The sequence below is a fragment of the Rhipicephalus sanguineus genome, chromosome 9, assembly GCF_013339695.2.
Source record: "Rhipicephalus sanguineus isolate Rsan-2018 chromosome 9, BIME_Rsan_1.4, whole genome shotgun sequence".
NCBI classification, from domain to species: Eukaryota; Metazoa; Arthropoda; class Arachnida; order Ixodida; family Ixodidae; genus Rhipicephalus; species Rhipicephalus sanguineus.
The window spans coordinates 79148593-79171895 of NC_051184.2; the positions used below are offsets into that span (position 1 = coordinate 79148593).

The 23303-nt window shown below is 43.9% G+C and overlaps 2 protein-coding genes across 2 annotated transcripts in view; one reads left to right on the top strand and one right to left on the bottom strand.

The window, feature by feature from the left end:
• LOC119405353 (uncharacterized) overlaps positions 1 to 23303 on the bottom strand; it is a 203823-nt gene that overhangs the window by 90447 nt on the left and 90073 nt on the right. The gene's annotated exons all lie outside the window — the stretch shown is intronic.
• The window catches only part of LOC119405352 (protein aurora borealis), a 49201-nt gene continuing 26003 nt past the window's right edge, over positions 106 to 23303 (top strand). The window contains exons 1-4 of the mRNA XM_037672190.2: positions 106 to 470; positions 7428 to 7668; positions 17216 to 17310; positions 20957 to 21081. Coding sequence (XP_037528118.1) covers positions 442 to 470; positions 7428 to 7668; positions 17216 to 17310; positions 20957 to 21081 — 490 coding nt within the window. The 5' untranslated portion in view covers positions 106 to 441. The remainder of the gene's footprint in view (positions 471 to 7427; positions 7669 to 17215; positions 17311 to 20956; positions 21082 to 23303) is intronic.

Consider the following 23303-nt stretch of genomic DNA (forward strand, 5'->3'; position numbering starts at 1 on the left):
CCCATTTTTTAAATGCTGAGACCGTGATTGGCTGCTTCAAAAGAGGATTCTGCGGCTCGCGGCACCGGCGGCGCCTTTAAATGCCCTGGCTGGGTGGGACTGGGATGGCGCATGGCACAACAATAGATATGCAGGGGCATGCCGGTCCGGCTCACGCGTGTTGAACCGTTCAAGCGCCGATGACAGGGGCTTTCCCGCTACCCGAAACATCCCAGTGGCGTCTGCACGTCTAACTCTCAGCCCGCTAATAGCGTCCCACTGTGGAACTTGCCATCGGCGAAAAAACATGCGCCTTTCCCCGTCAACGACTTCCTGACATTCGTTGCTGCGCTTTGCTGCTGCAAGTCTCCGCTGCTGTGCTTTGCGTGGACGAAGCACAGCGAGGAGTCGCTGCACTGTACCTGAAAAGACTGCAGGCAGTTTCAGGAGCGGTGCTCAACAATGAGCGAATTCAAGCAGTCCTTCGTGCGGTGAGTTCTTTGACCTTTCGACATAGTGCCGCGACTGGTATGCGGCACGTAGTGGTTCGTTTCTTCGCAAAGCAAGGCTTGTAGATTCGCAAGCCCGAGCGTTGACGATTCGCGTTACGTGTAAACTGACAGGCCCACGTTTAATATTTCGTTATGCTTTAATATGAGACAATGTTGCGGCTTCCACGCCCCACTTCGCCCTGTGATCTTTCGTCATCCCTGTACTGAGGTCACGACTCCGAGGTTTCTGTTTAGTTTGTTTGGTTTTGATTTCCCCTAATGCTGTTGTGGACTTAGCTCTTTGAGATTTTACAGTTGCGCATGTCCATGGTTTTGTGCTTAGATCAGTTGTACTACATCCTGCAGTTCGGTGCGAGGGCATTCAGCTGCATCAACGCGCGCGCGAAAGCAACTTCCCGGATATTGCAACGCGCACCCTGTTCGCTGTGGGCTGGTAGCTTATCTATTCCGACATTTGACTCTCTCTCAGAAATCGCTATGTTACGGGAAGTAATAATAAATAAGTTGAAACTCGTGAAGGAGTTTGAGTGGGCCTCTACTGTGGTTGAATTCACTGGTTCTCTGGACTCCTGAGATCTCTTCATCTTGATTTCCTGCCCTAGTCCACTGCATGTATCGACGTTTGCTTCCAAAGTTCCAATTACTTTTAAATTTCCTGCAAACAGTGTTAATAAAATGTTTTTGTAGTGCAGGCCCTGGGCATACCGAGCACTTGCTGTGCATTCTTCAAAGTTCTGAATTGCCAAAGGATACCTTAAAGGAACGTATATCTGCTACAGTGATGGTGTGGAAACCCGTTAGCCTGCTTGTTAAGTGAGCAAGTTGGTGCTTTTCATATACATTGCACTAGCTTTTATAGTGGAAGGAAAGAGGGATGCAGAACATCTTCGCACTGCGTCTCTGTTTTAAATTTTTTTTACCTGCAGTTTTTTACCGGTGTAAAGGTGAGCTCAGTACAAGAGTGGGCCTTTTCTTACTCCCTACTGACTCTTAGTTTCGTTTGGATGTTACTATCTCGTAAACTGAAGTTCAGGTGAACATGGAGGCTTGAAGCGACGAGAAATCATTAAACCAGGAATGTCACTGGAGCAAATATTTCAGTTAGATAACTTGTCTTTCTCAGTGCCACCCTAACAAAGGCAAGTCCACTTGAAAGACGTGACTCGAGGTTACAAACAGGAAAAAAAAAATAAGGAACAGAAAGAACGCGAACTCGTAATTCACTTTATTTTTCGGAAGTATTTAACACATAAAGGCTTTCGAAGACATGTGCAGACCTAGGCTACTCACCAACACGTGCAGGGTAAACAGACAAGGCATGAAATGCAGACCACAACCAAGGCGACACGACTACGACAAACAACTGATTACCTAATGTAAAAGCACTGAAAACATGTGCAGAGCTCAAAACTCGCCGCACGTGCAGGAATACACAGAAAAGGATTAAAATGCAATTCACAACTAGGCCATCTAAATCTGACATTTGATATTCACTATTGTGCAGAAATACTGACTGCACACTCATGCAAGAATTGCATTTCTTCCCAATGTGAAAGACTTCGAGCATTTCTCAAGCTAGCGCATCCTGGCTCCTTCCAAGTAGTTGCGTGTGATCAAACTACGCTCACGAGGCACTGTGGAAAGGCACATTGTAAATCTCTCATTGGTGATGATGTGGTTACAAAAAATTGTTAGGGCCAAGCCTAGCTCAATCGAAAGTACCATGATACAGCTGCTTTTCACATCTAAGACAGGCGAGTCAAATCAAGTTCATTCAGGCTTTGTTTTTCAATCGGCTACTGTACCATACCCACTAGGCTTATCAAAAAATTAAAATGTTCATTGTTTCTATCTCAAATACTATTTCTTGCTGATTACTGATGTCAAGATATTTCATAAAGTTACATCAGTACTTACGCACATTATATTTGGATAGACAAAGCAAACTCTTTTATTTTTTCTGCAAGCCTAGTGTTTGAATCAGTGGAGTGAAAACGCTTAAGCTTTGAACAAACTTGAGGAGGCACAGCTCGCTTACAGAGTTTAAGGGTAGGTGCACTGCAGTTCCATGGGCAGAGCTAAGCTTTTTTTCTTAAACCTTTGCTACACACATCATGATCAAATGTCTATGAATTCATGAAACTTACATAATTTGATGCCAAGCTTCTGGAGACCAAATTTAAAGCAAATGGAAGTGTTACAATAAGTTATAGTGTATTTTACAGTGACAATCTAATGTTGTGCTGCCAGTCATGCTATATTTCTTTATGAAATGAATTCAACAACCCAATCGAATTACATGCGATAGTTCTCTGCTGGCAGCAAGCATTCCTAAAAAGGTAAAAAAAATATTTCGAAATTCCTGCCGGAACTCGCCACGTTCAGCGTGTCATCAAACACGGCACTGCCTTCACCGAAGTGATCGTATGTAACAAAATCTTTCAACCAGAAGTGATGTCAAGCGACTTAAGGCAACAAAAATGCTTGATTCACCTTTAGCTGAGTGTTTGTGGTCTCTTTCTTGGCAGTAGTGCGCAGCAATGGCAAAAGTAAGTGGCGTCTCCAAATGAGGACGTGTCACAAAGGATTGAGTTCTAAATGACTATATAGTAGGGGTGTGCGAATATCAAATTTTTCGAATACGAATCGAATACGAATATCCACCTTCGAATATCGAATCGAATATCGAATATCAAAGGAAAAATGCCCCCACAGTCACAATATTTTATTTAGCACGTAGCTATTTGAAAAAAAAAACATTAACTGCCTGACTGGCAACATAACATACACTGCTATCTCCAGAACACAATGTCCAGGCTAGCACAATGCACATCACAACACAAGCAAATATCACGGCACAATGAAAGTAATGACTAGATGTTATCATGAAGAAATATGAGTTGCTCCACATGATCAGGCAGCAGGCGCTCCCTTGTAACAGGGACAACCCCGCCCCCCTGCCACTGAAAAGGCATGCTCGCTTGGAACAGAAGTGGCTGGTATAGGGAGGTACATGGGGCAAAGCTTTGCCAGACTGGGGTATCTGAAGGTGCCTACAGTCCGCCACCAGTCACATGGGTAACTGTCTTTCTTCAGAAGTGGTCCCGCATAGTGAACGAGTGGTAGTGCGGCACGTTACGGCCGCATAATATTGAAAATGTACGGTGACATGATCGCCAACAGCGCTGCACGTCGGAGATGCACCAGAAATAAATCATACGTATTGGGGCGCTCGTCGCAGGCAGATATCGTGCCTCCGTGTACTTACGATGTTTATCGCTCCTCTCGGCAACGTTTTTAGCTATACGAACGCAGCAGAAATGTGGAAGACGAGTTATATTGTGCACGTTAATCGAATCGCATATTCGAATTTTTCGATTATTCGAAGTTATCTAATATTCGCAACTTTTCGAATACACGATTTTCGAATCGAATACGAATATTTCGAATGTAATATTCGACGAATATTCGAAACTTTCGAATATTCGCACACCCCTACTATATAGCCTTCATAGTGCTGCATGCTATGTACGAAACATGTCGCTTGGGACCCGCATTTAAAGAAAGGCATTAAGAAACTTGAGATGGTTCAACAGAAAGCAGTTCGTTTTATCTTCAATGCTTACCAGAGAAACGACTTGCCAACAACGCTCATGGCCATTAATTATATTCCTACTTTTGTTTGTTTGTTTGTTTATTAATACTGTCAACCCCAAGCTGGGGTTTTTACAGGAGTGGAAAACACATACAATGAAATAGCATACACATAAATGCTGAAATTCAAGCAAAAAAAAAAGAAAGAAGAAATGGTCATGAAATACGTTACAAAATAGAGACATACAGCGAACACAGGCATTTACACTAAAAGACAAAATTAAACACAGGCATGTGCACTTGCATTCTGCGCATTGAAAACAATTAACAAAGCGAGAGGCAATTTACATTGACATCGTGAATTATAGGAATAAAAAAAAAATAACAAAAAAATACTATGACGCATCTATTTCGGAGAAAATAAGCGATTCTAAAGCTGCAGAAAACTCTGTGATAGAGGAAGACATCGCGACTGTGTTTGGTAGTTCATTCCATTCTTTAATTGCCCTCGGAAAGAAGCTGTATTTAAATGCGTCGTTTCGGGTGGCTGGCGGCTGTATATATAAAGTGTGTTTGTGTCTAGAGCGCGGATCTGGAGAAATTTCAAAGAAATCTAATAGTTTATTTTAACCTGATTACGAATAATGAGGAATAGAAATTTCAAACGGTCATACTTAGTTCTAAGTTCTAAGGCTTGTAGGTTTGCACGGTTGCAAAGTTCGGAAGCAGAATGCATGCGTTGATATTTATTGAATATAAACCTGGCAGCCATTCTTTGAACTTTCTCCAGTTTATATAGGTTAGTGGTGGTGTGAGGGTCCCATACTATTTTAGAATATTCAATTATTGGTCGTACTAGCATTTTGTACGCAAGACTTTTTACTTCGGGTGTTGCGTCATGTAACCTTCGCCTCAGACCCCATAGAGTTTTGTTTGCCTTTCTACAGGTGACGTCTATGTGAGTATTCCACCTCAAATCTGGAGTGAATATTAGCCCTAAATATTTATATTCTGTTACCCTTTTTAGATCGTGGGAACCAATATTGTAATTATATTTGAGAGGTACCTTTTTTCTTGTTATGCTCATGCAAACTGATTTTACGGAGTTTAGAGTCATCTGCCATTCATTACACCATAGTAGAATTTTGTTTAAGTTGTTGTTCAGGTCTACCTGGTCTCTCAGGGATGTGATCTTGTTATATAACGCAGTCATCTGCAAACAATCTCACGGGAACAGACAAATCTGAGGGCAGGTCATTTATAAAAATAAGAAATAAAAGAGGCCCCAGAACACTGCCTTGAGGCACACCGGATATAACGGGTCTGGACGTCGATTTAATTTTATTTATTTCTACGTACTGTGTACGAGAATAGAGGTATGAAATGAACCATTGAGTAATATTTGAGTTTCTGAATATTTCATTTACTTTTACTAAAAGTTTGGGATGCGAGACCTTATCGAAGGCTTTGGCGAAATCTAAGAATATTAGATCAATCTGTTCCCGTCGATTAATTGCCTGCGCAAAATCGTGAATTGTAACAACAAGCTGCGTTACTGTAGATAATCCCCTTCGAAAGCCGTGTTGCACTGGTGATAATAAATTGTGAGTGTCTAAATAATTAGAGAGATGCTTATACATTATATGCTCAAGCAGTTTGGAGCAGGTACTCGTAAGAGAGATAGGCCTGTAGTTACCCACTTCTGAAGTGTTCCCACTTTTGTGAACTGGTATTATTTTAGCTTCTTTCCAGGCTAGAGGAAATGAGGCCTGATTAATTGAAGTTTGAAAGATTATAGTAAGATACTTTGCGACCCATTGAGCATATCTATATAGAAACTCGTTCGGAATGCCGTCTGGACCAGGGGATTTCTTAATGTCAATGTGTAGAAGAAGGTTTAACACTCCTTCTTCGTTGATTAACGGGTCGGATACCGGAGGGCGATTGGAAGCGTCAGAAAGGGACGAAAGGGCACCATCATCTTCGGTGAAAACAGAAGAAAAAAATGAATTGAAATTTTCCGCGCGTTCAAGGGCAATTTTTTCATCGACCGGTTTATTCTGTTTCTCGGACGGGTTTACATACCTCCAGAATTTGCTAGGTGCTTCGTACAGAAATTTTTTCAAAGTTACATTAAAAAAATCTTTCCTTAGATTCCTTGACAAGACGATTTAGATCAAGCCTCATGTTATGAAGTGAAGTCTTGTTCTGGGCACTTGGATCACGAGAACAAGCTTTTCTCTTCCTTTTAATCCTCCGTTTGACATGAATTATATCTCTCGTGATCCAAGGGTTATTTCTTTTACACTTTTTAAAACTCTTAGGGATAAACCGCCTAATGCATTCCATTGTTATATTATGAAAATATTCCCACAAGGAGTCAGAGCTACCATTTGATTCATAAATAGCAGTGAAGTTACCAAACGACCTTTCAAGAAAATCCAAAACACTAACATCATCGGCAGCTTCAAAGTTCAGATAAGTGATGCCCGATTTCTGCTGTGAGGTGCACGACGACATGCTCATGGACAGTATAATCATCTTGTGGTCTGATAAACCTTCTTCAACAAGGCAATCATTCACATATGAAGTCAAAGCATTGGATAATAAAATTAAATCAAGTACAGAGGACCGTGTTGCACATACTCTAGTGAACTCATTTACAACCTGATGTAAATTGAAAGAGAATATTAAGTCGAGAAATAAGTCACAAGAAGCATCATGTGAGTCGACGGCCACATGCGAATGCCAATCAATAGACGGAAGATTGAAATCACCTAGTAATCACCTGTGTACTTTATGATACCAAAGAGCAGCTGCAAGGTTGAAATTTCTACGCTTTCGTTTACTCTTGCAAATTTAACATTAGTTCAGAAACTTGCTTAAGGCACCGAATTTCAAGACAAACTAGACATACACATACTTACAACTCTTGAATCTTACTGCACACTTACTGATCTTTTCATGAACTCTTTGTGTCCTCGGATCATCAACAAACGGAACACGGTAGCTCTTGAAGCATTTTGTGACAATAATAATCCTGACTTTAATTACTATGCATCCTTCTGTTCATAGCCATACAAAACAAGCTATTCTGGCTGTCTTACATTGCGTATATTTCTCTAGTAACGATTTGCATGATCTTTTTCATTTTACTTTATTTGTTATACCGTGCCCTATTGTGTCAGCGTGTTTTTATCGTTTCCATTTTGTGATTGAATTTATTAGGCTAGTTAGCTTTTGTTATGCCCCTTGCTTTGTCTTTCGACCGAGTATGCTGTAAAAAAAAAAAAAATTGGTAAGAAATATCAACTGGCTGCCTTTTTCTGTGACCCGTTGCAGCCGAAGCGCTAGCAGCAGTGACGTGGCCACCAGTGCTGAGGACACAGGTGCCTCTTCGAGCGGCCCCGGCTCCCCGCTCAGTCGCAGTGGCGCGCTGGCCGGCGTGGCGCTACTGGCGACGCCCAGCGGTTGTGGCAGCAGCAGCATTACCAATCCCTTCGACGTGGAGCCGGAGCAGCTCACTCAGCCGTCCTGTTCGCCGTCCATGTTCTTGACGAGGAGTCGCCAGACGCCGGGATCGGTGCGTGCCAGCTTTCAGAGCGGGGCTTGCTTTGCTTGCGAAGCTCCCCAAGTTTCGTTGATCACGGTTGCTGTTGTTTAACGACACTTGGAAATTCAGCGAGATGGTGCATAGCCTTTGGGAGCATTAGAGCGCAAAACTAGACAGTTGCAAGAACGAAAAATGCAGGGCAGGCACTAACACACGTCCACTGGCAGAAGGTCCTTTTGAATGCAGAAAGCAAAGTATCTTGCTTGGCAGGTAAGGCGAACATTGTAGGCAACATACCATTTAATCAGTTGAAGGCTACGTCTCAAGTTAACTGGTTGTTGCCTACATTGTTTGCCTTACCTGTTGAGTGAGATACTATGCTTTCTGCCTTCGAAAGAATCTTCTGTTTGTGGACGTGTGTTAATGCTCGTAGTGTGTCTCTCGTTCCTGTGAATGTCTGATTTTGTTGTTGTTGTTGTTGCTGCTGCTACTCTTTTGCCAAATAGGTCTCATCATATCTTTACAATATGGGCACAAAAACAGCAAGAAGGAAAAGGAATTCACAGGACAGATGCTCAATTTGGAACTTGTTTCCGTTCAAGCTGTTTTTCCGCTCATACTTTTACAATATGGGGCACCTGGCCCAGCAGACCACCATCTGGGCCTCATTATCGTCATCATAATTCATTGTTCCTTAATGGTCCCGAGTTGGACATTACACGGGGGGGAGGAGGAAGCAAAAGAAAAATATGTGTGGTCGCCATAGCTGGGCAAAAAATGTGGAGCTCACTCACTCACTCATGAAATATATTTTGCCTTTAGGACTCGCTCAGACTCGCTGAAATTTTTCTCAACCGGACTCACTCGGACTCAAACTCTCCAAAATATTGCTTGCTTGGACTCACTCCGACTCAGGCTTACAGCTCGATCTGAGTCTGAGCGAGTCGTCTCATGAGTCCATGAGCACATAATTTACTTTTTCACCCACAGTGTCAATGCTCTTTAACGTCAATATCTCGTATAACTGGTGTTCTACTTGGCGTATTTTCATCTCATACCTTCAAATTCGAGTTATCAATGGTTACAATGCAGTAAGGACATTTTTATCGAAAGAGATAATTCACACGGGATATTTTATCAAGAACTTCCCATGAAAGATTTTGCCAGAGGGAGGCCAAACCCTCCTCCCCCCGACGCCCTCCGTATCTCATGCCTCTGATCAATAAATATTGAGATGCTGTATGAACGCTAGTGCTTCGAAGTATGTGTGAGTAGACGTGAGTATAAGCAGGAGTCATCATATGGCTGATAGTAAAGCTGAAGTTGAGTAGACAGGAGACTGGTCGTATTATGATCCAATGAAATATGGAACCATAAATGATAACTAGGGGTGTGCGAATATTCGAAATATTGAATATTTTTTTAATAGTGTTTGCTATTCGATTTGCACTGAAATTTTACTATGCGAACAATTTGAACTTCCCAAAGACAAATACAGTCAATGTTTGATTGGAGGTGGCCCCTAGATTTTCAATATGCTTCACCTCGTCACACTCCCATATTGCGGCAAAGCTGCCTTTCAAGCTCCGATACGGTCGCAAATGTATTAACTCAAGAAAACGCTGGTTCCAACATGGAGATGAAAGATGTGGCAGGAGTGGGGGCTCCTTTAATGCTGTTTTGGACCTGAAATTTGGACAGGAAGTCCGAAAAATCGGTAGCCGAAGCTTTTTAGCATCCAAAATTTCAGATGTTCTTATATATCGACGTCTAGAAGGCAGATTTGGACTGCGGACTTGAAGGGAGCAGACTCTTGTCTGCCACATCAGTTGGGCTTCCACAGAAATTCCTCTTTCTCCTATCACCCCCGCAGGGGCGTCTGCGCAAGCAGGCGTTTGGTGTGTAGCGACACCACGGACCCGAGCTAACGGGGGGTTTCGATCCCTCCCACGCCTCGCCGTGCGTGGCTATGCCGTGTCCGGGGAAAAGGGGATCCTGGGGGTTGAGCCGACGCTGGGTGATTGGACCTTTAAGGCCCCCGGCAGACGCAACACACCCCTTTGGCCCCGGCTTCACGCAGACGGCACCCCTGGGCTGACCCACCCAGGGGAAATCGGCAGTCGCCTTTTCCTATCTCTCTCTCCCCTCATCTTCGTCTTTCTCTCTCACTTTCAGCCTTTCCTGTCCTCTCCTATCTTCTAGTCACTTCCAATTTTAGTGGCGGCAAGGGTTAACCTTGTGTGGCTACCCAACCTAGGGTAAACCATATTGGGTTATAGTAACGTCGCACTACTGGCGTTGCGCAGACTTGTACACATGTTCTGACACGCCCCCTTGTTGGGCTCCGTGGTGGGTGGTAGGCGCCGTTACCGAAAAATCCACTTTTTCCCATGGGATCCTCGACCCCTTCAGCAACCGATCGTGCCCCGAAAAGGGTACGCACCGACGTAACTTCACTCCTCTGGCCCAAAAACAAAGAAACCTTCCCGAAATTCCATGTCCTCCACTGCGAACAATCGTCAACGAAAGCTAGAGCAATCTCACCCTTTCTTGTTGCCAAGTGCCTAAAGGAGACCATTGGAACCGGTTATAAGGCCACAAAGATGGCAAGTGGAGATCTGCTCCTCGAACTAAAGGATAAGGAACAGTACAATAAACTCTCGCACCTCGTAGCCTTTGGAAACATACCTGTCTCTGTGAGCGCACATCGTACCATGAATACAGTGAAGGGCGTGGTATCGGACGAAGATTTGATGACACTGAATGAAGAAGAACTCCTCGATGGATGGAAAGAACAAGGTGTGACACATGTCCAACGCATCACAATCAGACGTAACAACAACGAAATACCAACGAAGCACTTGATACTCACCTTCAGTTCAACCACCCTACCCGAAACTCTTGAAACTGGATATGTGAAACTCAATGTCCGACCGTTCATTCCAACCCGAGGCGTTGTTTCAAATGCCAGCGCTTTGGACATGCATCTCAGAGCTGCCGAGGGCAGCTGACTTGCGCTAAGTGCGGCACAACTGGTCACAGTGCTGACGACTGCAATCATGACGAGTTCCTTTGTGCAAACTGCGACGGAAGCCACCCTGCATACTCCAGAGCGTGCCCAGCCTGGAAGAGAGAAAAGAAATAATCACTATAAAAGTTAAAGAAAACATCACGTTTCGGGAAGCAAGGACAACGGATCTCGTCAATGTTTCCACTAAAAACACCTTTCGCCGAAGTGGTGCAACGAGGGGCGGCACCACAACGGCCCCTGGCGGTAGCCCGGAACACGCCTAGCGTGCCCAGGCTAACGCCACTTGCCCCTTCGGTGGGAGCAGCTACCGCTGCCCTGCCCACATTCAACCTGTCCACACCAGTGGCCTCCACAAGCTCTGGCAGCAGCCAGGGCAATCACGAGGCCAAGGGGGTCTTATCGACCTCCAGCTCGGTGGGGACAAAGACTTCGTCCACCGAGGCGAGGTCTAAGAGACGCACAGACCGCTCTGTCGAGCGGGTGTCCAGTGCCTCGCAAGAGGCTATGGACACTACGTCAAGCCAAACGGCGCAGGAAGCGCCGAAGGAGCGGCGAGCTTCTCTCGACCGCTCCAAAAAGGACAAAACACCAATTACAGGGCCTAACAAAGGCCCCGTAAAATGAGCCAATCTCCGTGCACTTTACACACAGCACCCTTTTTCCCATCATGGACAACATCATACAGTGGAACGTAAGAGGACTACTTAGAAATCTAGACGATATCCAAGAACTTCTGAGTAAGTTCAACCCGAAAGTGCTGTGTGTGCAAGAAACACACCTAACTTCAAAACACACGAACTTCCTCCGGCAATACATTACTTTCCGAAAAGACCGCGAGGATGCTGTCGTATCGTCTGGCGGTGTGGCCATTATAGTTGATAGAAGTATAGCATGCCACCATTTGAAGCTCCAGACGGCCCTTGAGGCAGTGGCCATTCGAGCTGTACTTTTTAACAAACTCATTACCATATGTTCCGTGTATATACCACCACATCATCAGCTTCACAGACGCGATTTAGAATCATTATTAGATGAACTCCCAGAACCCTTTTTGATTCTAGGTGATTTTAATGCACACAATGTCCTCTGGGGCGATCCTCGCTGTGACTCTCGAGGACGTCTCATTGAACAGCTCCTTTTTTCGTCTAGTTTATGTCTTTTAAATAAGAAGGAGCCTACGTATTTTAGCCTTGCAAACCATTCATACTCCTCCATAGATCTTAGCATCTCATCACCCTCCCTTTTACCCGTCTTTGAATGGAGCGTTCTGAAAGACCCTTATGGGAGTGACCACTTCCCAACCATCCTGAGTACGCCGACCAAAGACCAACTGCCCCCGCAGGTTCCTCGATGGAAGGTTGACTCAGCTGATTGGGAACGGTACAAAACCCTTGCGCACATGACATGGACTGAGCTGTCCGCTCTGACCTTAGATGACGCTGTCATGTATCTTACAGCTTTTATTCTTGATGCCGCATCAAAATGTATTGCCCAAACAAGCGGCCTGGGTTCTAAGCGGCGAGTTCCATGGTGGAACGATGCATGTAGAAAAGCGCGGATGAATCAGAACAAAGCGTGGGCGTTGTTTCGTGACTCCCCAACAGCAGAAAACCTGGAACATTTCAAGGAGGTCAAATCGCAGGCAAGGAGAACGCGCCGACAAGCCAGACGAGAAAGCTGGACAAAGTTCATATCGAGTATCAACTCGTACACAGACGAGGGAAAAGTGTGGAATAAGGTGAAGAAAATTAAGGGCCAACAAACGTACTCCCTGCCATTAGTAAATAGCCTCGGAGAAAGCCTGGAGGATCAAGCTAATTTTCTTGGCACACATTTTGAACACATATCGAGCTCCTCACACTACTCCGAAACCTTCCAAAAGTACAAAGCAAGAATAGAACAACAGAAGTTGGAAAGAAAACCTGCAAAAAATGAGGCGAACAACGAACCATTCTGCTTAGCAGAACTGCAAACAGCACTGAACTGCTGTAACACATCTACCCCAGGTTCTGACTGCGTAATGTACGAAATGTTGAAGCAACTACCCTCTGAAACGCAAAAAAACCCTCCTCACTCTCTACAACCTTATATGGCTCTCGGGTGTGATCCCCTCTTCTTGGAAGGAGGCTGTTATAATCCCAATTTTGAAACAAGGAAAGGATCCCTCTGTTGTATCAAGTTACAGACCCATAGCGCTAACAAGTTGCCTATGCAAAGTATTTGAAAAAATGATTAATTGCCGCTTACTACACTTCCTTGAATCAAACAAATTGCTCGACCCATACCAGTGCGGGTTCAGAGAAGGCCGATCCACCACCGATCATCTCATACGTATCGAGGCATGCATACGTGAAGCTTTCGTTCATAACCAGTTTTTCCTATCTGTATTCCTCGACATGGAGAAGGCCTACGATACGACCTGGAGGTTTGGGATACTGAGAGACCTCTCACACATGGGTATACGTGGTAATATGTTCAATGTCATCGAAAGTTATCTGTCTGATCGCACATTCCGCGTTCGAGTGGGCAATGTTTTGTCCCGAACATTTATACAGGAAACCGGAGTGCCACAGGGTGGGGTGCTCAGCTGTACGCTCTTTATTATAAAAATGAATTCTCTTCGTCTGTACATCCCAAGTAATATGTTTTATTCAGTATACGTTGACGACCTGCAGATAGGTTTTCAATCGTGTTCTCTTGGGATCTGTGAGCGACAGGTTCAGCTTGCTCTTAACAAGGTGTCCAAATGGGCTGATGAAAACGGGTTCAAATTGAACCCACAGAAAAGCACCTGCGTTCTTTTTTCACGAAAAAGAGGCTTGTACCCTGATCCTGAAATAGTCATGAAGGGTGAGCGTTTGCCCGTAAACACAGAACATAAGTTCCTAGGTATAATTTTGGATGCGAAGTTAACCTTTGTACCGCACATAAAACACCTTAAGAATAAATGCATGAAAACAATGAATATCCTAAGGTGCTGTCACGCACAGCGTGGGGCAGCGACAGAAAGTGCCTCATGAATCTGTATAAAAGCCTTGTACGCTCACGCCTTGACTATGGGGCGATAGTCTATCACTCTGCCAAGCCAAGCGCTCTAAAAATGCTGGACCCAGTTCACCATCTAGGTATCCGCCTCTCCACAGGTGCCTTTAGAACAAGCCCTATTGAAAGCCTTTATGTGGAATCAGACGAGTGGTCACTCCATCTGCAGAGAACGTATTCTTCTTTCATATATTTTCTTAAAGTGAATGCGAACAGTCAGCACCCTGCATATTCCACTATCAAGGACCTGTCCAGCTCTCAACTCTTTCGCAATAGGCCCACAATAGCACGCCCTTTCCCACTGCGCGTCAGAGAGCTAGCTGAAGAAACAAATGTCCCACTGCTTGAATACCACCCTATTCGCCCCACTATGCAGCTCCCGCCATGGCAGTGGCAGCTTATAGACTGCGACACATCCTTCGTAGCTGTCACAAAGCACGCGCCCCTTATACACATTCGGATGCATTTCCTAGAGCTGCAACATAAATATGACTGCCCAGAATATTATACTGATGCATCTAAGTCCCATGCTGGCGCGTCATATGCAGCGGTTGGACCATCTTTCTCGGATGCCGGCGTTTTACCCACTAGCACAAGCATTTTCACAGCCGAGGCTTACGCGTTATTCGTAGCCGTTAAACACATTAAAGAATTGAATACACCGAGGGTAGTTATATACACTGACTCCTTGAGTGTCGTGATGGCGCTGAAAAATCTGAAAAAACATAGAAATCCGGTAATTATGTCCCTCTACTCAATACTCTGCGCGGCGTACGCGTCCAAGCAACATATCGTCGTGTGCTGGGTGCCAGGGCACCGCGACATCGCAGGAAATGTGTTGGCTGACCAGCTGGCCACGTCAACCAACGTAAGCGCTGCAATCTCTTCAGTTGCTGTCCCCGTGATGGACCTAAAACCAAACATACGGAAAAAGCTCAGGGCTTACTGGCAAAAGTTATGGGACCTACAAACGCACACAAGTTACACCTGATCAAACCACGCCTCGGTAACTGGCCACCTACATCAAAAACACGCCGTACAGAGGTCACTCTCTGTCGGCTTAGAATAGGACACACACACAGCACACACACACACCTTTTGTCCGGTGGTGACCCACCCAGCTGTGACAGATGTGGCCATCCACTTACCGTACATCACATACTCCTTGAATGCTCTGAGCTAGAGGCTTACAGAAAAAAACACTTTCCACTGGCGTTCACACAACACATACCCCTTCATCCAGCGATGTTCATAGGTAGAGAACCTCTTTTTAAATATGATACATTGAATGCGTTTTTAAAGGACATACGTACTTTTCATGTCATCTACGCAGGTGATCCGTAGCACGGCCTCCTAGAGGAGGCTGCTGCTGCGGATGCTACATCAAAAAGAGCACCTGCCTCCAGGCCCTTGGGACTAAGGGCGCTGACGAGGCATCCGTGCTAGTACAACCTCTATATTTTAGCGTCATGATCACCTAAAACTCATCCTCACCATGCACGTTTCACTCCACTCTCATGATTTTATTACATATATGTTTTACGCACCTTTAGTGCGCAGAATCTTAGGCCCTTATACAGCCACTAAACATCATCATTGTTCCCATCCGACACCGTTTCCTGGCGCTCTTTGGCCATCAATGGCCCTTGCGCCATTAAACAACATATATCATCATCTTTCTCCTATCACGTGTAAAGTGTTGTCGGCAACATTTTGGTTTCACCAAATCATGTACATAAATACAATTCGGCCTCTACATTGCCTCATTCTTGATAAGACAACTATGAAACACGACCCCACCAGCGCTTCATCAACCTAGCGAAAAGAAACACTTTCATGTTGCTACCTTATAAGAATATGCTTAGGAATCCTCTCCAACCATTTTTCTGCAGTTTCGGTTCAAAATATTAAAAAAATATTCGAGAAATATTCGAAAAATATTCTATTCAATTCGCACTCACACTTCAATATTCGAATTCGCTTCGCACCCAAAATTTTGCCATTCGCACAGCTTTAATGATAACAGAACAAAAAAGAACACATATGATGCTTCTGTTCATGTAAGCAAAACATTTAATCGCAGTATGGGGCAATTTGCAAGCACTCTTCGCAAACAAAACACAAAAGTTGAAAACAAAACATTATACATTTTTAAGGAAGTGAGGGTGATGAAAAGACAGTGTTTTATAAGCACAATGCTCAGAAAATAGTGTAATACTAAAAGACAAAATATGGTGTATAAACGAGATCAGGAAGCAGCTACGGAGTAAACTTCAGTTTAGGAATTGCGTCTGACTGATCCCCGAGTGGTAGAGGATTAGAACCGCTGAAACTCCTGCATTTGCTTGCAGAAGTGAAAGGCAGTATAGGTGGGGAAGCTGGTGTGTACATTGCTGACGAATTGAAATGTGACAATTGAGGGCTAAGTATTGCACATGCTGTCCATTGCACTGTCTTCGGTTTGTGCGATATCCGTGCAATTTCGTCTCGGACACCAACGGTCACGATGACAATGGGGAAAGCACATGATGGCAAGCGATGGTTTCCACTCGTTTTGCATGCGGAGAAGTCCCCTTCTGTGAAGAAAAGCCAACTTCTTGGGGCATATCGCACTGCCCGATATTCTATATGTCAAGTGTTCCGGCTATTTTTGTTTGATGCAGCCATAGATTTTCCTATGTATTGACGTTGAGCCATTGTGTTTTTTGAAAATAGCTCAATATAAAGGATAATTCGATTTACCCGAGTTCAATATATAGTTGGGTTGGACTGTACTAGTGAATTGGTACCCTTTCCCAATATTAGAAACACCAACCTTGCTGCTAGAAATGTTGGCAAACCAGAAAATGTGAAAGAGATAAACAAAAAAAATTGTACGCCATTGCCCTTGGTGTTCCTGCACGAATACACCACGATGTGAATTTTAATGCCATTGCTGGAGCCTGTGTAATTTTTTATCGGTTAAAGGGAGTCTTCTAGTTAAGGATCCAGAGTCATAACTTGTAACGTTTATGAAGCCAGTGTGGCCAAAATACGAAATAAAACATTGAAATGCATGGCTTTATAGCGATGTAATGTTGTTGGTTGCAGTGTGAACTTCGGAGATGCAGCTCTCACCTTCACTTTCTCATATAATAACAAAAATATGATTGAGAAATACCGTATCTGTTGAAACATTTATTGTCTCACTTCAGCGTCTTTAATATTTCTCAAATGTGTTTTGTGTTGAGCTGATCTAGCGGTAAATACTTTCAGCTGTGTAAAAAGAAAACATTTTGTAAAATAGTCTATGCTTTACTTAAAGGTACTGCATATAAATCAGACTAAGATGAAGGGAGGCACACAAAAAGTGATTTTTTTTTTCAACCCTTGGTGCAACACTTCATCATTGGATATCTGAGCTGTTATCCTCTGTTCTAAATGAGAAAAAGCCCAACTTCGAACACCATTTTAATTTTGCGTTTTTAAACCACCCTATTACTATTGCTTCTTTTTCATGTACAGCGCCGGTCGTTTCGGTGGTCGATTGAGCAGATGGCCGGCTTGTGGCCCGTAAACATAGAAGAGGAGCAAGAGCCTAGTCTTCCACAGCCTGCTAGGTAACCTGGTTACTCATCTTTTCTTTTTGTGCTGTTGTCATTTAAAGTGTCCCCAAAATGGGTTTTGTTAAAAACTTGCATACTGTATACACTTGCGTAATGTCCGCATGTTTCTTTTTCGGAGATTTAGGGCAAGAATTGCAGGTGTGGCCATTACACGAATGAAAAGACAACTTCTCTTTCTTTTTTTCTTTTTTTTTCCGTGCATATTTTCAGCGCTACTTGCCTTTATTGAACTGCAGTACTCACTTGTACTGGGAGAAGGGAAAAAGAACCTTTGTCACTTTCACTCGGTTGCAAGAATGTTATTCTTCATCTTCCTCATCCTCTTTACTCGTCACATTTTTAAAACTTGCCTCTGCCCCAGATGAGATTTTCCTCCGCTCCATCGAATTTTTTGGGATTCCCTTGACCTTAAAGCTTTTCTCCACCATCTTGAGGGAAACCGCAATCCACGTTGTGGGGTCTGAGCGATATAACGCTGCCGCCCTCGGAACACACGGACACAGTTCACGCGGTCGTGCAACAAAACGTGGACGTTTATTAAAACACTTCTTTACATATATGGCGAGCTCGCGGGCCGAATTAGTAACACGCTAAAACTTATACGCTGACAATGAATACTGGAAAACAACACGCACATTCAAGACAAGACATAAAGTAAGACAACATAATACAATACAAATGCGGCGCCGCAGATGCACGACTCACCACGAGGGTCCGAGGGCAGCGAGCCGCGGTTCCGTCCCCGGACCCACCGCGAGGAGAACTCCATCCGCGCGCGCAGCCACACCCCAAAAGAGAGAATCACTCCTGTTTCTATGCGCCGGCCTAAATTCGCGGCACGATGCCGGCGCCACCGCGCTAAACTCGGGTTACAGCAAAGCGCATCACTGACCTTGGACGAACGCCTCGGCTTACGCCAAGCACGTGCGTTCCAAACACAGCGGCCGCGCCCAAGCTACGGCAGTCGCCTTTACATGGATGATATAGCACCCCCACAACGTTTAAAAATTCAGTGGCACACATCCACAAGGGATGCCCTCTTCCGCCTGAAAAAATAAAGTTTCAAAACTCGTGCACCGAGCACCGTGCAATACTGCTAACCTTCTAAACAACTAAGTGTGTGGCTAATACACGGGTAATTTGTAAATGTATATTTTTGGGGAGGATTCTCAAGTGAAATTCTGGGTGCTGCTACTATTACATCCGTGCAGCCATTACACAAGTACATACAGTAAGCTACTGTGTTACAACTAGAGTAAATCGTTTGCGCCATAGCCTAAACGAAGCACCTTCCCCTACTCCCAAGCACTACTCCCAAGTCCTGATCCTTCTCAACTTTGCCGAGTTAATTAGGCCTAAACGCCGCCTTCTGGTATCCAGTGCTGACACTGTGTGTTTGTACGGTTGATATTTTTGCTACCAAGTTGTACCGCAAACCCATTCATATTTGTTTCTCCAGCACAAATGCTAAGTTATGCAGAGCACCTAAAGAAGTATTGACACGAAAATTTTCCATGGTGTTCTTGCAAAAAAAAGGCCAAGCCCTCAAGAGCCTAGAAAATGTACTGGTAAGACATGAGTGCACCGTGAAAATGAACTAGAATGTGTTCTAAAAGCTATAGTTTCGGTTTCTACTGTACCTGACGTCACGACCTCTATGATCTTCTCGTCATGTGCTCGCGCATGATATGGTAACGTTTCCATGACCACTTCACTCCATGGCTCCATTGGTGATGCACAAGTGGCCATTTTGAATGTTTTCAGTAACTAACGTCATCACAACTAGCCATATCGGTGCATGAAGTCACCAGAATTGATAACTATAGCCTGACGTTACAATATTGTCGATGTCAGTAGGTGTGCCACGCGAGAATCAATTTTAATTTCAAAATATAGAGTGCCTGGTCAGCGTTTATTGAGCTTCACACTTGCCCAGCGCCATCTGTATTTGGGAGATTGACCTGGCAGAGTAAACTAAGCTTCGAAAATTGGTGTCAGTATCCCTCTAAATCAATCTGTCAATGACCTAAAGCAGCTATGCTATTGACTCAGTGGGTTTGTAAAAAATTGTCAAAATATTTCGGACTCTCTGTGTAGGGAATGGAAAGAGAAAGAATTTTCTTTGTGTTAGTAGGTTAGCATTCTGCAGTATAAAACAGCTCTAAAAAGAAGCATCTTTTCTGCTCTTATAGTAACAGCCAGAAAAGATCAGCAGGTAGGTGGTTCTATTGGAGCTGATATAGTATTACCTTATTTTGATTTCGTCGTCTTGATGATGTATGGTGGGACTTGCTTCACCTTTAACAATAGACTATGTTTTGTTTTAAAGGCCTCAACTTACGCAATGTTCTATTGAGCAATAAGGTAGAATGTTGGGCAACAGGTAACAGGTCACCTTAACGTGTCAAACAGCACACAGAAATGTGACGCAAGATGATGAAAATGCGTCAACACCACAGCCGCTTTTTTATCTTTAAGTTTATGTTTAAAAAAATAATTAAAAAATGAAAACGTCCTATTTCCTCAGCCTGAGGTAATGCTTAGTCAATATGTCCCTTGAATTTCATTGCTTGGCTCCAGATTTCGGGTTTTTATTTCCGTTCTTCCATTCTGACTGAGCATCCTCTCCTGTGCTCAGCCTGCTGCTTCTGAATGCAGCGTACTCTCACATGCAGCGCACATTATTAAGCCTGACAGATACAATCTCTGGCCAGGGCACGTGAGCACACCAGACACACATTGCTGCCACCATGGGAGATGCGCATTCGGTGCTGAAAATGCCACATGTTTCTGTGCCTGTTGGCTCGGTTTGGTCGACTTTTTCGCACAAAGTAGATCATCTGTCCCTAGATAATTCAGCAAGAACGAGTGAGAAAATGTCTTGCACGACATAACTGGCTATGCATGCGAACTAGAATGTTGTTGTTAGTGGAGTGGCAATATTCTTTCCATGTTGAAGCACCCTGTCTACGAATGTGGGACACTACAGAAACTGAAAAAATCAAATTTGTGTTTCCACCTCTTAATGACTCTTTTATACCAGTTTGGATGGCTGAAAGTGATGCTAAGGTAATTTTTCAAGGGAAGCTTGTATTGCCTCGCAAACGTCGTTGGCATTGTAGGTGTGACCGCAAAAAAAAATTAAAAAAGAGAAAACTGGGGCCCACAATTGCAAAGAAATGCCACCCTCAAAAGTGTGCCGGCCACACGTGTATTTGTATGCACCGTTTTTTCAATAATTGATGCCCTCTTCATCATGTTCTTGTCAGTGATCAGCCATTTTCCGGTATGGCAGTCTGACCTTTATTGAGGTCACTTGTCATTTTGCGTTGCCACATTTTGTGGTGGATATGAATGCACTGCCGTCGTTGTTGTCTGTAGCAACTGAAGTTTTGCGCTGCTAAGCCCATGGATGAAGGAATGAAATTGTTAGGAGGGAGCATTGTGCAATGCGATCAGGCACGCACATGCCAAGCTTCGCATGCACACATTTTGCCGATAGGGCAAGGGTTGCAGAATTTTTTTTCATTGACAAATTTAATCAACACCTGGAGGGCATATACACACACCTGCTGATAGTTCTGAGAGGTAATTTTTTATGAAATGGGGGAGGAGATGTTGATATGTGCCACTCGTGCAGGAGCGACGCCCTTTATGAGGAACAGTCACAGCAAGCCATAGAGCTGTTCTTCTCACGCCACGAGATCGTTCCGTCACCGTGGGAGGCACCGTCGAAGACGAAGAGTGTGTTTGCGACATCCAAAGGTACGTGACGTTCCAATCGCAAGTAGGGACAGCTGGGCAAGCTGGCGTGAGATCGCGATTGATGAACAGCTTAAACCTGGTTAGGCCAATTAGTTACGTTAACCATGAAACTACTGAAGCTCGTCACGTTTGTTCAGCTTCAAGACGATTTTAATAGCAAACTATGTATTGATGGCTCTAACATGTGAAGTGGTGAGATCTCTCTTCTATTCTCGCGTCTACTGATGTTAATTTGCATGCGATGTACAAATATTTGTATTTTTCCTTGTGCAACTTACTCTCTTGTAGTTTTTTTGCTTTTTTTTTCTTTTTCAAGCGAAGATTGTATGGCATTGTAGGTGCGACCACAAAAGAAAAGCCAATTGCCCACGAGTGTACAGAAACGGGGGGGGTACAAATTAGGCCCTCGAAGGTGCGTTTTGCAATAATTGGTGCTCCCTCGATTGTGAGCATCTTGGTGATGAGCCACTTCTAACACAGAAATGTGATCGTTTATCAAGGTTATCAAGGTCAATTTTCATTTCACGTAGCCACATTTCACTGTTGCCAGCATAAGAACGCATTACCATTGTTGCCTGCAGCAACTGAAGCGTTGCGTTGCTAAACGAGTGGATAAAGCTCCAATGACCAGCATGCAGGAGGGAAACAGTTAGGAGGGAGCATTGCGCATTGCAATCGAAAGAAAAGTAGCACGTCAGGCACGCACACACCAAGCTTTACTTGCCCCAATTCTTCCAATAGGGCAAGGGCACCTCAATTTTTGTTTTGTTATGCCACGTACAGATGGGTCCACTGTTAAAGGCAACACTAGCATGCCGGGCATGTCCGGATTTCACTGTCTTGCAAAAACATAGCAGCTCAGATTTACATAAGAGTACTGGTCGTTGACAGTTCTGACTCTTTTTGACGGAATAGTGCCATCCGCGAACAATGTTTCTACATCCACTTGCAGTTAGGCGGTCAGCAATATGAGAGGTGCTCATTCGAGTGTTCCCTTTAACAGTGGACCGTACTGTACATTCCATGTCCTTCACATCGCGTGTCACGAAAAGTGTATATTTCATGATTCGTTCAGTAAACGACATTTAAGAGTAGGTGCACCATCATGCTTCTTTTTTCTATGTCTGTATACTCTGTGCTTTTTATTAACAATGATACAGCTAATGTTAGGCTTTTAATGACAAAGCTACTATGGAGTGTAATTGCATTACGACTAGGCTTGTGCGAATAGTAAAGTTTAGGTCCGAAGCGAATTCGAAGCGAATAGTGATTTGGTCGAAGAGAATTCGAATAGTTTATATCACATATTATAAAGAAAAATGAGCATATTTGTCATGCCCCAATTAACCAGCACAATATTTTTAAAGTTGAAACAAGGCATATGCATATGTCATTCTTTTTGGTTCAAAGGGAAGTGGAAGCAACTTTGAGTAGTAGCAAGATCTGACTTTCGGTATAATACAAGTGATATTCTGTAAAATACGTTACGTTTTAAAATTTACTATACTTAGAACATCTACTTTTAAACTTAAAAAATAATGAATCGATGTGTGGGTATTACAGTATAACCTCATTAATTCGAACTCAGTTGTTTCAAAATCCTGCATAATTGGAATGATTTCTGCAGCCCCGTATTTTGCAATGTATATTTGAGTGGATAATTTGAAGCGGCAGTGAGTACCAGCCCGGTTAATTCGAAAACTTTGGGTGCCATGTGCCATTTCCCGATCCCAATTTAGCCGCAAATCCGCAGAAACGATGGCCCTTAGGAGCCATAAGACAATGGAGTGTAGCGATACTAATGAATGACAAGTGAAGCATCCCAGCCTCGCTGCTGCCAGTGCAAGAAAAAAACAAAACAAAAGGCGGTCTCATGGTCAGCTGAAATGTGCGCCTGCGGAAAAGAAGACGTGCTTCACTGCAACACAGCAATGACACGCGGGCAGCATGACGCATGCTTCTCTCAACGTCAGCACGTCATGATTTACCCATTCTTTCTGGGAAAATAGAGAAATTAATAAAGGGCGATCTGGCGGAATTCGCGATGTATGCGAACCTCCGATTGGCGGTTGCTCCAGCAATTTGCGCACTTGGACTGCTGGCGGAGTAGTTGCCTGCAACGCCTACTTCGAAAACTCGGAGCGAAAACTTCAATGATCATCTTTTCCATCCAGAACACATTGCGAATTCCGTCAGACTGGTCATTATTAAATTCTTTATTT